Source organism: Eptesicus fuscus, chromosome 4, assembly GCF_027574615.1.
Source record: "Eptesicus fuscus isolate TK198812 chromosome 4, DD_ASM_mEF_20220401, whole genome shotgun sequence".
NCBI lineage: Eukaryota > Metazoa > Chordata > Mammalia > Chiroptera > Vespertilionidae > Eptesicus > Eptesicus fuscus.
The window spans coordinates 97772573-97787880 of record NC_072476.1 but is presented as its reverse complement, the minus strand read 5'-3'; the positions used below and the strand labels follow the sequence as shown (position 1 = coordinate 97787880).

General features: G+C 47.4%; 1 protein-coding gene across 1 annotated transcript in view; it reads right to left on the bottom strand.

The window, feature by feature from the left end:
* Nucleotides 1-15308, bottom strand: part of ANKH (ANKH inorganic pyrophosphate transport regulator) — a 119834-nt gene that overhangs the window by 20458 nt on the left and 84068 nt on the right. The window contains exons 5-8 of the mRNA XM_054715262.1: nt 10178-10348; nt 7515-7649; nt 5027-5119; nt 719-814 (exon numbers count right to left, since the gene is read on the bottom strand). Of these exons, the coding sequence (XP_054571237.1) occupies nt 719-814; nt 5027-5119; nt 7515-7649; nt 10178-10348 (495 nt within the window). The remainder of the gene's footprint in view (nt 1-718; nt 815-5026; nt 5120-7514; nt 7650-10177; nt 10349-15308) is intronic.

The following is a 15308-nucleotide window of genomic DNA, read 5'->3' as shown; positions in this document are numbered from 1 at the left end:
TTTATAAATGGTGTGTATGCTCTTCGGCTACCGTTGATAAGTGTTATAAACAATCTTAAATTATATACCATGCGCTTTGGATTACAGTGCGTGTACGTGCTTTCTCCATGTTTTTGAGCATTATCTTCTACATCTGAACTGCCACGGGAGCTGATAAAGGAAGGACGTGTGCTGTTTAAGGCTGTGCAGTCACCCACGGGCCCTGCCAGCGGCACAGTGTGAGGGGCACCTGCTCACAGCTGTACCTGGGAAGACGGCACAGAGAGTGGGATGCTGTAGGTGCTCCATCGACATGTGTTGCGTGGAGAATAAATAAATATGCGACATCAGCATCAGCGTAATTAGGAAAGGAACTTTCACCGGGGAAATCAAAATATCACCAATTAAGTTTGGAAAAGGGACAGGGATGGTAATACGTTTGACTCCGGATGTTCAAAAACGGGCTGGAAATTATTCAGCAAGACAAGAGTATGATTAAAATGAAAGGCAAGGCCCGCCTCCCTTCAGCATGTAAGAAGTCCCAAGAAACACCGCGACCCTTGCTTCCTGGATTCAATGGCTCCCTCAAGTAACAATCGCTCGTATTTTGGGATGAAAATGTTTTGAAGAGCTTGTTAATTAACCTAGCATAGCATCACATTTTGGGATACACGACATCTCCTTTTAATATAACCATTTCTCCTTTTCCAAAAACATGGCGAGGGCGGTGTCTCCTTACCGTGAGCGACAGGGCCATGCACACGAACGTGAACCTCTTGATGTGGGCCGCCGTGACCGTGCTGCTCGTGCTCACCAGTTTATTGCTGGGGTTGTTCTAGGGGGAGAAAGGACAATGGTGACTGGGCTCCGGGTCGTCCTCGACTGACCGCACGTGCATCTTAAAAAGCATCTCCCCCTGGCCGGTTTGGCTCAGTGGATAGAGCACCTGCCTTTGAACTGAAGGGTCCCGGGTTTGATTCCGGTCAAGGGCACGCACCTCGGTTGTAGGCTCCTCCTGGCCCGGGCCCTGGTCGGGGCTTGTGTAGGAGGCAACCAATCAATGTGCTTCTCTCACACTGATATTTCTGTCTTTCCCTCTCTCTAAAAATCAATGGAAAAATAACCTCAGGTGAGAATTTTTTTTTTTTAAAAAAAGCATCTTGTTTGTGTTCTATGTGATGTGTGTAAACCACAGGTGGGGAACATCGGTCCGAGGGCCATATAGGGCCTGTGAAATCATTTGGTCTGGCCCTGACAAGGCATTAGGGGTGAGTTAATTAAATATTTGACCAAATATAGCAGGCGAATTTTTAAGTTGATAATTTTGTATGGCCCGCAAATGATATTATAAATCTCCAAATGGCCTTTGGCAGGAAAAAGGTCCCCTATCCCTGGCCTAAAGTATAGATTTCAAGTGACAGCTTGGAAGATGGCTGTCACGTTGAGTCTCTCAGGCAGCTGTCAGGTTTCTGGATATGAACAGTATCCAGAGAGAGTTCTAGACTGAACAGTGGCCAGTGCCTCCTGAGTCAGTCCCCTCCCTTTGATGCTGGGTACCCACCTAGCCAGTCCAGGGCCTTGGCCCTGTGCGCCCTCTCCTGGCCACTGTGGGCATCTCCCCGAATGCCATGGCCCTGCTCTGTGATCTTTGGGCCCTTCTTCCCCACCAACCGGACTCTAAGACGGAGTGAGCATCCAAGGCCCTGCTTGCCCTGACCCAGACTCCCTTCCCTGCCGTGACTTTTCAAGTTGAGTCCCAAAGGGAACCGCTTGCTCTTCCCCTCACCCACTTGGTGCTTCCAGGCTTTTGTACTTTTGTTCCTCCTCCTCCCGTTGGATCTTCTAATCATCAAAAACACCCCTTTATTCAAGGCTCATCATCCTCACAGCCCACTGGTTCCTTAAAGCCTCTCTGATCTTTCCCCTCCAAACTGCCTCTGCCCCTTCCTGAAGTCAGGGCTGGCGTCCTGGCCCGTATTCAGGGCTTGCGTTAAAGCCCCGTGAGGGGTGGGCTCGCTCTCTGAGATAAAGGACCATGTCTCTCACCCATCTCTTTAGCTCCTGCAACTCAGCACAGTCTTCCCCAGGCACAAAAAGTGCTCAACAACCTTTGTGACATCGTATTTTAAGCAAATAACGCAGATTGCTCCGCTGTCTTCTTACACATCCCTGAATCTGAGCCTTGCTGAGGCCACCCCAGTGCCACGGCTCAGCGTGCCATCACCCAGTCCAAGCGTGTGCCTGGCCCTCTATTGTGGAAACCAGCAGAGCAGAACAATTCCCTCCTCGTTGTGGATCCAATTAGTCCCAGAGCAGACTAACGAAAACATACCCCGCATCCCGCCCAAGGAGAGACACACAGCGGAGATATCACAGGTCCAACTGGAAAAGAACTGTTGGTGTTTCCCCAACTTCAGAGGCCAAAGCAATCTCTGCAATCCCTTCCTCTCGCAGATGCAGCCAGCACAAACGCTGGATGAGCTGACACGGCCTCATTTCCAGTCTCTAATGCATATCTGCTGCCATGGCCAAGTGCAGACCACAGTGGGTAGGACATCTGTCCATCTCCACCCACCCCAAGGATCTGTGGGAGTGGTGCCCGGGTGGGCCGAGCGAGAAGGCAGCCACCCTGGAAGGAAATAAGCACAGGTCGCCCGGGGTGACAGTGACGTGCCACGGCTCCTTCAGGGACACTTTTATTTTTCAAATAGCAACTATTTCTGCAAGTATGGTTAGAATAAGCTAGCACGTATCACTAGATTGGCATCTGCGCTTTGTGTTGTTTGTCCAATCTGCTCAGAAACATGCTCTTTCGCAGATGAGAACTGAACGTTAGAGAGAATGTGTGCTAGTGGAAAACTCTAGTTCAATGTCGAGCGAGCACCCTCAGAAGTTATGCGAGAAATGTTAAATCTCTGATTCTGCAACCCACAAAGAGGCTAAGGATGTCAACTGTCAGTGCGGCGAATTCTGGAAGTCCACACAGAGGTGCCTAAGGTTTGGGTGAATAGAAGCATTCACAGGAGTGGCCGGAGCAGCCCAGCAGAACGCCTGGAAACAATGGGTGGGGATTCTAAAGGGCTCTGAGTGAGTAACTCCAGCTTCTGGCGAGAGGTACGCTCGTTAAAGGTATTGTCTCACAGCGCCCAGCCTCTGCGATCATGCATAAAACAATGTTGTTCTTGGATGCGCCTCGCGAAACTGTACAGTGCTGTATTGTTAAGCTTTATTATTTCAAGGGAGTCAAAAACAATTTCAGAGGAGACTTTCGTGGCCAGGAGGTTCTAACGCTCCAATACCTGCGATGCTCATCAAGTTTTATTATCTAATCTTGTTCTCCTAGAGCTAGAGATTTAGCAAGAAGACTCAGACCCATTTTGGCCTTCTAGGATTTACTTGTATACACATGTTCCTTGAAATGAAAACAATGATTTCTATCAGTAGACTGGATGAAACCCACTCAAACACGGGCTGCCCACCTTCTCCTGCAAGTGCCTCGTGCCTCTGAAGTCTGCGCTCAGAGGCCTGGGAAGCAGAACTCAAATGCATTTTTTTTTTTCTAAGAGATGCTCTGCATCCTGAGGTTGCAAAGAATGTTTGCCATAGGTGGACGGTCCCACTGATGGCCTCCCGGGGAAACTCCACACCGGGTAAAGCGTTCTGGGTACCACCGCTGCTCTATCTCCCGTGAGGCTGTGGGGTGGCAATCCCAGGAGTGTTTTGAGGTGAGTTGCTATTCATGGGTGATTATGGGTGTGGGAATAAGGGCAGGTGATCCGCTGGAGACCCCAGGCAGAGAGGCTTCCTCTCCTTGCCTCCCAGAGCTTTTGCTGGGATAAGGTAAAATGATATTGGTGATCACTTCGTAAGGTATGCAAATGTCTAATCACTAGGATGTACACCTGAAACTTATTATAATATTGTATGTCAACTTTAATTGAAAAGTAAATTTAAAAAAAGGTAAAATGACATTGGCAATGGCTCTGAACTAGTTCTATAGGATCTCAAGGCCAAACAGTTGCTATTAAGAGTACCGGGAGCAGGTTGTGTGCTTCTTCCCCATTTTTTATTTTAAAACTTTGCACACTATCTTTTTTTGGGGGGGTCTGTTTTGCTGGACATTTGTTTTAGGATAAAAGGCTACTTGTTTCAGGTTCAAATAATTAAACCTGATGACATAGACACTTACAGGATGTTCCTGACCCAGCCAAAGGCCACATGACCAGAGGGTTATGTGCTCCCTGGGCTGTGTCAGCAGCAGCAGGGGACAGAGCTGCTGTCAACAGCTTTCAGCTGCAACAAGCCGCTGCATCCAGACCCACGAGGACCCACACCCGCTGCAGAGACTACTCCAGCGTGCATGGACCCCGCACACCGAAGACTTCCGTAAACTTCTGAGCTCAAGCACACACTTCCTATCTGTACCTTCACAACTGCTATGAAGTTAGTGTTAGTTTAACTAAAGAAAACAAAACAAAACCACAGAAACAAAATCCAAAGTATTAATTTTTTTTTTTTTTTTTTTGTAAAATATATTTTATTGATTTTTACAGGGAGGAAGGGAGAGGGATAGAGAGCTAGAAACGTCGATGAGAGAGAAACATCGACCAGCTGCCTCCTGCACACCCCCCACTGGGGATGTGCCCGCAACCAAGGTATATGCCCTTGACCGGAATCGAACCTGGGACCTTCCAGTCCGCAGGCCGACGCTCTATCCACTGAGCCAAACCGGTTTCGGCAAAGTATTAATTTTTTTTGAGAGTATATTTTCCCTTTTGCAAACACATGATTTCTCAGTAGATTCACCCAAACGTGAACATCATTTTGGAGAGGTATTATAGGCTCAGCATCAAGGTAAGCTTGAATTTACCTCTGTTATTTTATGAGGGAATATTCCACAATTACCGTCGACATCCCCAATACCACATTAACCTTCCCAAGGGAGGAGAGATTGGGAAACATCAAAGTGCTCCTCGCCAGAGATGCCTGTCCATCAAATACTAATTTACAGAGTGTGTTTCAGATGCCACGTTGCACAGGTTCTCACCTTGTCAAAAGCAGGGTAGACAGCACGGATTTCCGTCAACCAACCATATGGCATGTGACCCACGGGGTATGTGGCTGTCAAAATCGCCACCGCCTGCAAGAGGAAGAGCCAGCAGAGTTAGCGTTGGGCATTGGCAGAGAGCATCTCCAGTAGCGGCCGTCTGCCATGCGGCAAAGCAAGCTGTCTCGGTGTGGCCACCGCTGACAAGTCACTCCACACTGGGTGACAGGCATCGGCCTACCCCAGGATGGCCTGGGAGGGGCAGGTGCTCCACTGTGTCCCTGGGAGTGGCACAAGCTGGCCCCGGGAGAGCACCTGGGACCAGGAGCATGGGTCTTGTTTTACAGGAATCCAACAAGAAACAGGTCCAAGTCCAGATTGCTGGCTCGAGAAGCCAGTTCAACCCAAGTCCAGACTCCAAAATCTTTGCTCTTTCCATAGAGCCAAACCACACCCTCTGTTCCAGCCCAATTCTTGAATCTCCAATTGTGATTCTGAGCCCTCGCTGCTCTCTGGATGGCCTTTGCTCAGGATCCACTCTCCGCCTCCATCCTGACCTTCAGGGTGACTGATGGCACGTGTTGGTTGATGGCTTTGCATGTTCTCTCCTTCTGGCTCTCAACTCCCTTCCAATCTGTGCAGGCAGCAGAGCCTGGTTTTTAGTTTTAATTTAAGAAAACTAAATAACTATTGCTTACAGGAAGTCAAACATGTTCTTCCATGAAAGTGGGTTTCTTTCCTTCTGTGAACGGCAAGGAAGGAAATGAAAACAAAGCATCTAACCCTACACCGTGGCCGAGTCCAACTCTCTAGCTAGGAAGCAAAGGAGGAGTGCAGGCTTCCTCAGTTTTAATTGACGTAACAGCCATGCCAGAAGCACGAGGGGCGTTCTCAGCAGGCTCAAGAAACTGCTGTGGGGCCGGGTACAGTGCCAGAAACACGAGCGCCAGAATTAGGAGGGCCTGGATTCAAACCTCCACTTCCTCACCTGCCAGCTGTGTGCTGCATGAACCTGCCAGGCCTCCCTTCCCGCTCCTCCAGCAGAACCAGGAGAAAAACAACATCCAACCCACAGGGTTATGGGGAGTCAATGAAATGTGCATAAGTAGATGATAAATAGATGTCCGTTCTGTATCCCATGGGCTGTGCCTCTATGCCATGGAGGGCAATTGAGAAATGGCTCTAATGAATAAATTAGTTGCCTTATTTATTGTAAGGGGAGGATGGAATTCTAGCACACAGCTGATGGGGGTCACCTTCTTTTTACTGGGCAACCTCGACTGCCATATTTAAGTAACACAGCTGCTGTGTGTCAGAAGCCACCCAAGATGATATGACTCAATACACAAATCCAGGAACAAACTGAGGCAAGAGAAAGGCTTCTGCTTGTGATTTATGGGCTCCCCTTTCCAAGCCACCAGGAGCGGCTTCCCAGCACATGGAAACTGGCAGGAGACCCCAGGCTGGAGACATGCTGACAGCGCTGTCAGGGCACAGTGTAAACAGGAGGCCGAGGAGCAGCCACTGGCCTTCCTGAAGGGTCGGCTGTTCCAGAGACAGGCTTGGTTCTCCAGAGGCAGCGGCGGCAGCAGCGGAGGAAACTAGTGAAGTCATTTTATTTGTTCATACCATCCATGGAAGATGGAAAAAGTGATTCAACTCTTTGGAGTAGCTGCCAGTTTCCAGGTAAATTTCTTGAGTTGCGAGTGAGCTCCTCATTTGGAGGAAGGCAGATGGCCAAAGAGCACATAGAGCCACAATGGGTGGGTGGAATGTGCAGGAGGGCGGAGAAAAAACAGGTGACAGCAGGTGGGTCCAAATGGAAGCATGGGCCCCGAACCCTCTGGGTATTTTCCCTTCTGCAGCCGCATGGCCTGCTCCCTTGTCCTCCGCAACGATAGCGGAGAGGCATCATGCTGACTCCATGGAAAAATGGAGAGGTCACTGGACGAGAGCCAGACAACCTGGATTCTAATACTGGCCCAGCTTCTTGCTAGTTTTGTGTCGTTAACCGTGGGCCCTTGCCTCAGTTTCCTCATATGGTCATTGAGAAGGATGAATGAGATGTCTTCTTTCAGACTCACAAAGATATGGAATTACATGATTTTAAGTCACTGAATGAGCGCCTCATGGCTTCCTAGTCAGAGAAAGACACGTGCCACATGATTTCACTCATATGTGGAATCTAATGAACACACTGAACTACCAAGCAAAACAGAAACAGACTCATAGATAGAGAGCAGGCAGATAGCTCTGAGCGTGGTGGTGTTGGGGCGGTGGGTAAAGGGATTGAGCAAAATAGAAAAAAAAAAAAAGAGAGAGAACTCATGGACATGGACAACAGTGTGGTGATTGCACATATAATGTAATATCACAGAATTACTTGAGCTCTCAGGATGCACTGGGAACAAATCTGTAACCCACCTCCCCCACCCCTATTCATTAATAAGGTGACAGCGAGTGCCCACATCCCCGGAAACTGCCCTACCTCTGTAGCCGCAGAACTGCCGCCAAGGTCCCGGGAAACAAAGAGGTTGACAATAGGTCTACTGATTCTCTGGGTAGCCAAGATGAGCGCCAACGGCCACCAGAAGCTCAGCATCTTTCTGATTGTTGCATCTCCCTGCATCAAAAAATGGAGGTAGGACATCAGCCAGTCAGCCAGTCAGAGAAAGACACGTGCCATATGATTTCACTCATATGTGGAATCTAATGAACACACTGAACTACCAAGCAAAACAGAAACAGACTCATAGATAGAGAGCAGGCAGATAGCTCTGGGGGTGGTGGTGTTGGGGCGGTGGGTAAAGGGATTGAGCAAAATAGAAAAAAAAAAAAGAGAGAGAACTCATGGACATGGACAACAGTGTGGAGATTGCAGAGATGGAAGGGGTGGGTGGAGGTGGAAGAGGGCACAGAGGGAATAAATGGCCATGGGAAAAAAAAAAAATAAAAGAGAAAAGAAAAAAGTAATGGAGGCAAAAGTTCACTAAACGCTACAAGTGAAACAGGAAGAACAATTAGGAGCCAAAGCCTTTCTTTTTGATGTCAATCCCAAGTCAATTCACTGAACTTAAAAAATAATATAAGGAAAAGCCTCTGTAGACAAGCCAAGTTGAATTAAAATAAAATGTACAGTGAAAATGAAATGAACTCAGACAGTTGGCACGCTGCTGTGAAATCAAAACACACATTTAGCCTCGAGCGATCCAAACCACTGTTTTCCAAACAGGGCAACTCTAACCCAGGCAGAAACCAACTCCATGGCCCGAGAAACAAGTTGGAAATTAGTTTTTGTTTAAATCATCAAGCTGACTGGCTGGAAGCCATGTCAGGAAGAGGTAACTCTTTTTTCTTCTTATTCTTTCTTTAAAATTGAATTTATTGGCGTTACATTAGTCAATAAAATTATATAGGTTTCAAGTGTACAATTCTGCAATACATCACCTGCACATTGCATTGTGTGCTCACCATCCAAAGTCTAGTCTCCTTCCAGCACCATTTAGCCCCCCTTTACCCTCTTTCACCTGCCTCCCACCCCTGAAGAGGTAACTTTTAAGAGTAAAAAATATTATAATTAAAAAAAATATTTTGAAATCAGCTCACAAATATGCCTAGTTATTTGGGCACTATGTACATCTCCTACAGAGGTTCTTATTCTAACGAGCCCGACCAGAGTGGCTCAGTGGTTGAGTATCAACCTATGAACCAGGAGGTCACAGTTCGATTCCTGGTCAGGGCACAAACCTGGGTTGTGGGCTCCATCCCCAGTAGGGGGCATGCAGGAGGCAGCCGATCAATGATTCTCTCTCATCATTGATGTTTCTCTCTCTCCCCTCCCCCCTCTTTCTCTCTCCCTTCCTCTCTGGAAAAAAAAAAAAAAAAAAGCTCTAACAGAAGCCATATAAATGTTTGGAAGCATAAGTAAAATAAAAGCACGGTAAAGAAAACGTGAGAATTTTGTTGAGAATGCCAGAGCAAAGATGTGTGCTATCTTCAGCCCAGCTCTCACTAAATAACGTTGGTTTTAATTCTTCATGAGGGTAAAAGTTACATCATGGGACCATCTCAGCCACTTTAATGTATTTTCCTTTGCTGGTGGCTGCCTGTTAAGAGATGGAATGCCATCATCAAGGTCAATTAGATGTGGTTGTCCTTGGGACAGAAATAACTAGTTCCGGTTTTATTGGCGGCCTGAGCTGGGATTGAGGTAAGTGGGCAATACAATTAATGTTCTGACATGATGAAAGTAACATGTGGTCAAAGGTGGGGTCAGGGGTGGAGTGTGGTGATTTATTCAGGGCTACATTTAATCACGCACATCTGCCTTATAGCCAGATGGAAATAAATCCAAATGATGTCTAGTACCTAAGGGTAGGAGATCAGCATACATATAAATCAGGCCCTGTGTACACCTCTGATGGAAAGGAAGCTTTGGTCATTTGTATAAGATTATACCTTGCTTGCATCTTACTCAAATTTCGAGGCCCAGGCCAAGCTCTGCCTCCATCAGGGAGGCGTGTCGGCCACATCACCCACTTCCTCCTCTCAGCGTCAGTGGCTCTCACTGCACTGTTCTCACTGCATCTATGCACTGTCTTGGGTTCACATCTGTACTGGTCTTATCTGCCAAATGGGGACCTACAGCTGCTTGACAGTGGAGGCCATATTTAAAAATTTTCTGTGTCCCTCTATGGTACCTAATTGCTCTTCTACTCCACACAAGGTACCTGAATGAGTGACTGTGTTTGGCCAACACAGAGTGTAGGACCAAAGCCTGGATCCCTGGTGTAAATTAAAAATGATTAAATGTGAGTTCAAAGGGACCATGGGGGCTAAAGTCTTTGATGACTGTAGAATAATTTATTGTTGACAAAAGAGTAAGAAAAACCATCAATGCTGTATGCACTCCTCAGCCTCACCGAGCCCCAGTCTCATACAGAGATACGGAGCTGGACAGCAACCTGTAAGATCCCTTCCACCTCCAGAGCTCATGAATTCTCCAGCTGTCTGTCCCTGTGAACACTCCCTGGCACTTGACATCTCAGCGAGTGTGCTGAGTGTACTGACTTCTCATCTCACAGAGGGGCGGGGTAAAGTTTCATCCCACTCAGATGTACAGACAGGCTGCCACGAGTTCTAAGGACGTACCCCCAGCTCCGGCCCACTCCGGTCGGGGATGATGTCGTGGATGTTCCGGTAGTAGCCCAGGCACAGGGTGGCGCAGCGCACAAGGGCGCCCATGTACAAGGAGAGGATGGGGATGAGCAGGGGCTCCCGGCACTCCAGGTGGCTGTGAAGCAAGATGGCTACAAAAACGACCTGCGAGATGGGTAGACGAGAGTGAGTTAGAGGAGAGGAGTCAGAACCAGTCAACAGAGGCACAGCCCAATTTCTTGCACACAATGGAAATTGATTTCTGAGGGAAAACCTCCATGTTGATGAGAAAGGGAACAGAAATTGGGCTCTGGCTCAATACTGCTCTCACAGAATTCAGGGTCAGACATTTGGGATTCACAGGGTGAGCACACCATCATTTTGTTATATTCACCACCAAGATTCTTTCAAGGCAACTGCACATATGGTTAAGGTTATTGCTAAAAAATGTTGGCTTCCCAGACCCCAAAAGATACAGTAGAGCTTTACCCTCTTGTGGCTAGATACCTGAGGCCCTAAGTTACCTTACACACACACACACACACACACACACACACACACACACACACAGCAGTGATCAATGACAATAGTATACAGAAGAGTTTACATTAGTGTTTATAAGATGGAATTCACTAAAAATGCTCCAAAAGTACCAATACCAGTTATTATAAAACAAACTAAATTAAAAATATTAATTTATAAAAATGGAATAGGTAAAAAAAAAAAGGTCAAGAGGGTTATAAATAATAACTAAGTCTCTAAAGCAAATGTAGTTTTCTATTTACCCTCCCTGTCCTGCAGAAATCCGAGAAGCAGCCCAGTCTCTGTCCAGAGTCCTGGAACCCACACATTCAGAAGACGACTGGGGTGTACTGAGTGCAGAAGTAGGGTAATGGGCGAGGGGGGATGTCCCTGAGTTACATCAATAGGCAACTATCCACCAACCGGCAGGCATGTAAAATACAGCCCCACTGAGTGACCCTGACCAAAGGAGGCTTATCCTGATCACTGCAGTCTCAAGAAATCAGGGATGACAGAAAGTTAGAAACGAAGCTGGAGACTGAGCAAGACTCACTGATGAGTACACCCACTGCAGAGTGACCACAGAAAAGCAGGGAGATCTAGAGAAACTCTTCTGAGCGACATAAAATTATTAGCTATAGAGGTGATTTGCTTGCACACAGGCAGTCATTTCAAACCTAGTAAATGAGTCAGACCCCAGCACAGATGTCCTCATGGGAATGCAGACCGAGGTGCTGCGTGGCTCCATGGACACACCAGGCTGCCCGCAGCACAGGGAGAGGTCACAAGCTGGAGCAATACTCACAGTCACGCTCACGCCTCAAGGATATAGCAGAGATGCCCATGGCTGTCGCCATGACCACTGCTTCCCAGTGGAACAAGTGTCGTGTTAACTAAGAACTGCAGGGAAGCCTCGTGAAGAACCCACTGTGCTTGGATCAGAAGTCTGAGACCTTTGTGTGGTGGACCAAGATGCCCATAAATTTCTTTAATGAACCAGAGGCCTCTAAGTCTCCCCCACATGCAAACGCAGACTAGTGTGTCTACAGCAAGTGTAACATAGGACTCATGCAAACCTACCGTGTAAACTGAGATGATTATATTTAGAGATTTTAAAAAGTATATGTGTTTTTATTGATTGTTAGAGACAGAGGAAGTGAGAGATAAAAGCTTGGATGAGAGAGAAACATAATCTATAGGCTGCCTCCTGCACGTTCCCTACTGGGGATCAAGCCTGCAACCCAGGCATGTGCCTGACCAGAATCAAACCAGTGACCTCTTAGTTCATGGGTCAATGTTCAACTACTGAGCCACACCAGCTGGGCCAATTAGAGATTTAACACTTGTATGAAAAATGAATAGGTGAAGGCCAACCCCTCGTCTGCCAAGTCCAGGAAGGCTCCTGGGGCCATTAGGATGGCCACGCAGGACCAAGAAGGAGGGTCTGGACTTGAAGGAACAGGGAGCCATGAGGAAAGCGATAAGTGTGGAGATAATAAGAAAATGGTCCAAGCACAGCGAGCAAGAGCGGGACAAAGGGAAGGAAGGTGCATTCGGCCAGTAAAGCTCCGGAGGTCAAGGTGAAGGTTTTGTCACTCTCCTGTCTTTTTAAGGACGTGGTGCCACGTGGTCCAATACTTACCATAGCCCTTACATCTTCGTGGTGGATGGTATCACTTATCAATTTAAATAACCCTGAGCCTCGGCATTTCAATCTAGAATTATGAGTTTGAATCTCACATAGCCATCGAAGAATGCCGGGTTATTTTCTGAGGGAAACCTACTGTGTCAATGGTGAGGATTTTCCCGTTGAGAGCCTGTTATGTGCTGGCCCCATACCAAGTGCCGGGAGTCAGTGATAAATCACACATCCCGGGCTCTGTAGTCTTGGAGCTGACAGTCTAGGGGAGGAGGCAGAAATGGGGACCAAACAGTGATGCCAGTGAGCGACCGCTGACAAACTGTGACAGGGCCTGAGGGAAAGAGGGCGATGGCTGGGGAGCCAGGCTGTGGCGGGAAGAAGGGCACTCCATGTGGAGTGTGTCTGAGATCTACAACCTCAGCAGAAGTAGCGGGGAGGGGGAAGGAGCCAGCGGGAGGCAGGATAACTGGGGCAGAACATTGCCTTCTGGGCAGAGGGATCCACAAACACCCCAGTGGGAGAGGGTGGGCCACACGAGGCCCCGAAAGGAGGGCCTGCCGCTGGAGTGCGGAGAGCAAGGGGGCAGGAGGACAGGCCCTCAGAGAGGAAGGTGGGCTGTGGGTCTTCAGCACATGCAGGCCATGGACTCTGGCTTTTATCTCATGAACACCAGGAAGCAATGTTAAAGCAGGCTTTAGGGCAGTTGTGAGGGGACAGCAATCCCCCTGAGAATAGATCATTGTGGCCGAGGGGTAAGGATGGACATCCAGGGCAGAAAGGAGAGGCTCATGAGTTAGGAGGCACCTCAGGTAGTGCAGATGACAGGGGGTTCCTCAGACCAGGGAGAGCACAGCAGAGATGGGGAGGAGAGGGGAGATTTTAAAAAAGCCCTAGCCGGTTTGGCTCAGTGGATAGAGCATCGGCCTGCAGACTGAAGGGTCCCAGGTTTGATTCCAGTCAAGGGCACATGCCCAGATTTAGGGTTTGATCCCAAGTAGGGGGCGTGCATGAGGCAGCCAATCAATGATTCTCTCTCATCATTGATGTTTCTATCTCTCACTCTCCTTTCCTCTCTGAAATCAATAAAAATATATTTTTTTAAAAAGTCTAGGATGAAAACTGAAAAAGCTTGGTGATGAAGAGGGGTGCTCTAGGTTGGATCCCAGATGTCTGACCAGATCCTTGGGGTCTAGCTGACTTCCGAAGGCAAGGGCTGATGACAGCAGAAGGTCCCAGGAAGGTCCAAAAGCCTCAAGAGAATTCTCATTTTGATATTGAGCAAGCTAAGAACATGCAGGCAATCATGAAATGAAACAAACACAGCAACATTTTTCATAAATCCCTTGGCAATATCATTGGAACATATGACTGTTACAATAATAGCGGCAGAGAAAAGCATTGCACATTTGAACCAAACCAGGAGCTTTTTTGTGCGACTGTGTGAAATCAATTAGCTTAGTAAAATTTGTAAATAATGGGAATTGCCACTGCAGTCCAAAGCATTATCAACTACTTTCATTTTATCATTGGTGATTACTTGCCATCTATGCCTAGGTAGTATTTCAAAGGTCTTTTCCTAGAAACTATTTACTCATTTCGAAATTCAATAGTTAACAAATGCTTTCAGGTAATAAGAGAAATGAAACTGAGGGTGGGGAGAGGTGTAAAATATTTAAGAACAAAAATTAAATTTACTCCCCCAACCATATTGTGTTAGGAGCTCAAACTACAAGGCTTAAAATAACTACTTCACCAGGAATAGACCGAACCCAGGTGCCAACTGAATCCAGCTTCCATGGCTCCTACTAACCAGACACGTTTATTCTGAATTTGGGAGCCCTCCTCACAGGCGAGGGCCAGGACCAGGTTTAAAACTGAGAAGGAACATGGCTGTAGGTTCACGCACAGGTGTGTGACATGCATGTGTAGGCATGCACACACAGTGTTAGCAGGAATGAATTTAAATTGCTTTCAATTGTGATCCATGGAGTAAATGCAATGAATCTGAAAATTTAACTCTTGGTCTTTAGGGCGTGACTAACAGTTTAACAGTAGATTATTCCAAAAAGATGGCTAAAGGACTAGCGTGTACAATAGGGGAAACCAGGGAGGTAAGCACGGAAATGTTCATGGAATAGAATGGAGAACTGGGAAGGGAGCTTAGAAATCAGTCCAGTCTCTTCCTCCATGGAAAAATTTCTCCTAAATCCCTGAATGTTTAACTAAGTCTAATTTATAGATTATAGTAATAAAATCTGAGTTTCTGCCGACATCTTTCATGTGGTATCCCTGGTAGATGAAGGAAGAACGGAGAATGGAAAACCAGGGCTGGTGCCAGACCCCAGGGAACTGGACTCAGCACAAAGTGCAAGGGAGGCTTCTTCTCCGGCAGCCTCTGACTTCCTGGTTCTTTTAAATGTGGGAAATGACGTGTGGATGGCAGCCCTGCGTGGCAACGTGAGCAACAAAATTTTTTTCCAGAGGAAGGGAGAGGGAGAGAGAGATAGAAACATCAATGATGAGAGAGAATCACTGATCCGCTGCCTCCTGCACGCCCTCCACTGGGGGTTGAGCCTGCAAACTGGGCACATGCCCTGACTGGGAATCGAACTCTGACCGCCTGGTTCATAGGTCGATGCTCAATCACTGAGCCACACCGGCCAGGCCATTAGCAACAACATTTAAGAATAATTCCTAAGTGCTCTAAAACTGAGTGACAGGCCATGTGTTGTTAGCCACATGGAGGGCTGAGGGTCCATGCAGCCAAGTGCACAGCGACCTTATGGCCACCCCAAGAGGTCCCAGCTATGACTTTAGAGTCATTCCACATGCAAACTCTTTAAAAGTCAAGGTCAGAACCTCTGATACTAAATTAACTTCCTAAAACCCTCATTCTAGTGAGATTATACAGACTTATATCACAGGAGACTCCTTTTCTCACTGGATTCACAAACATTTACG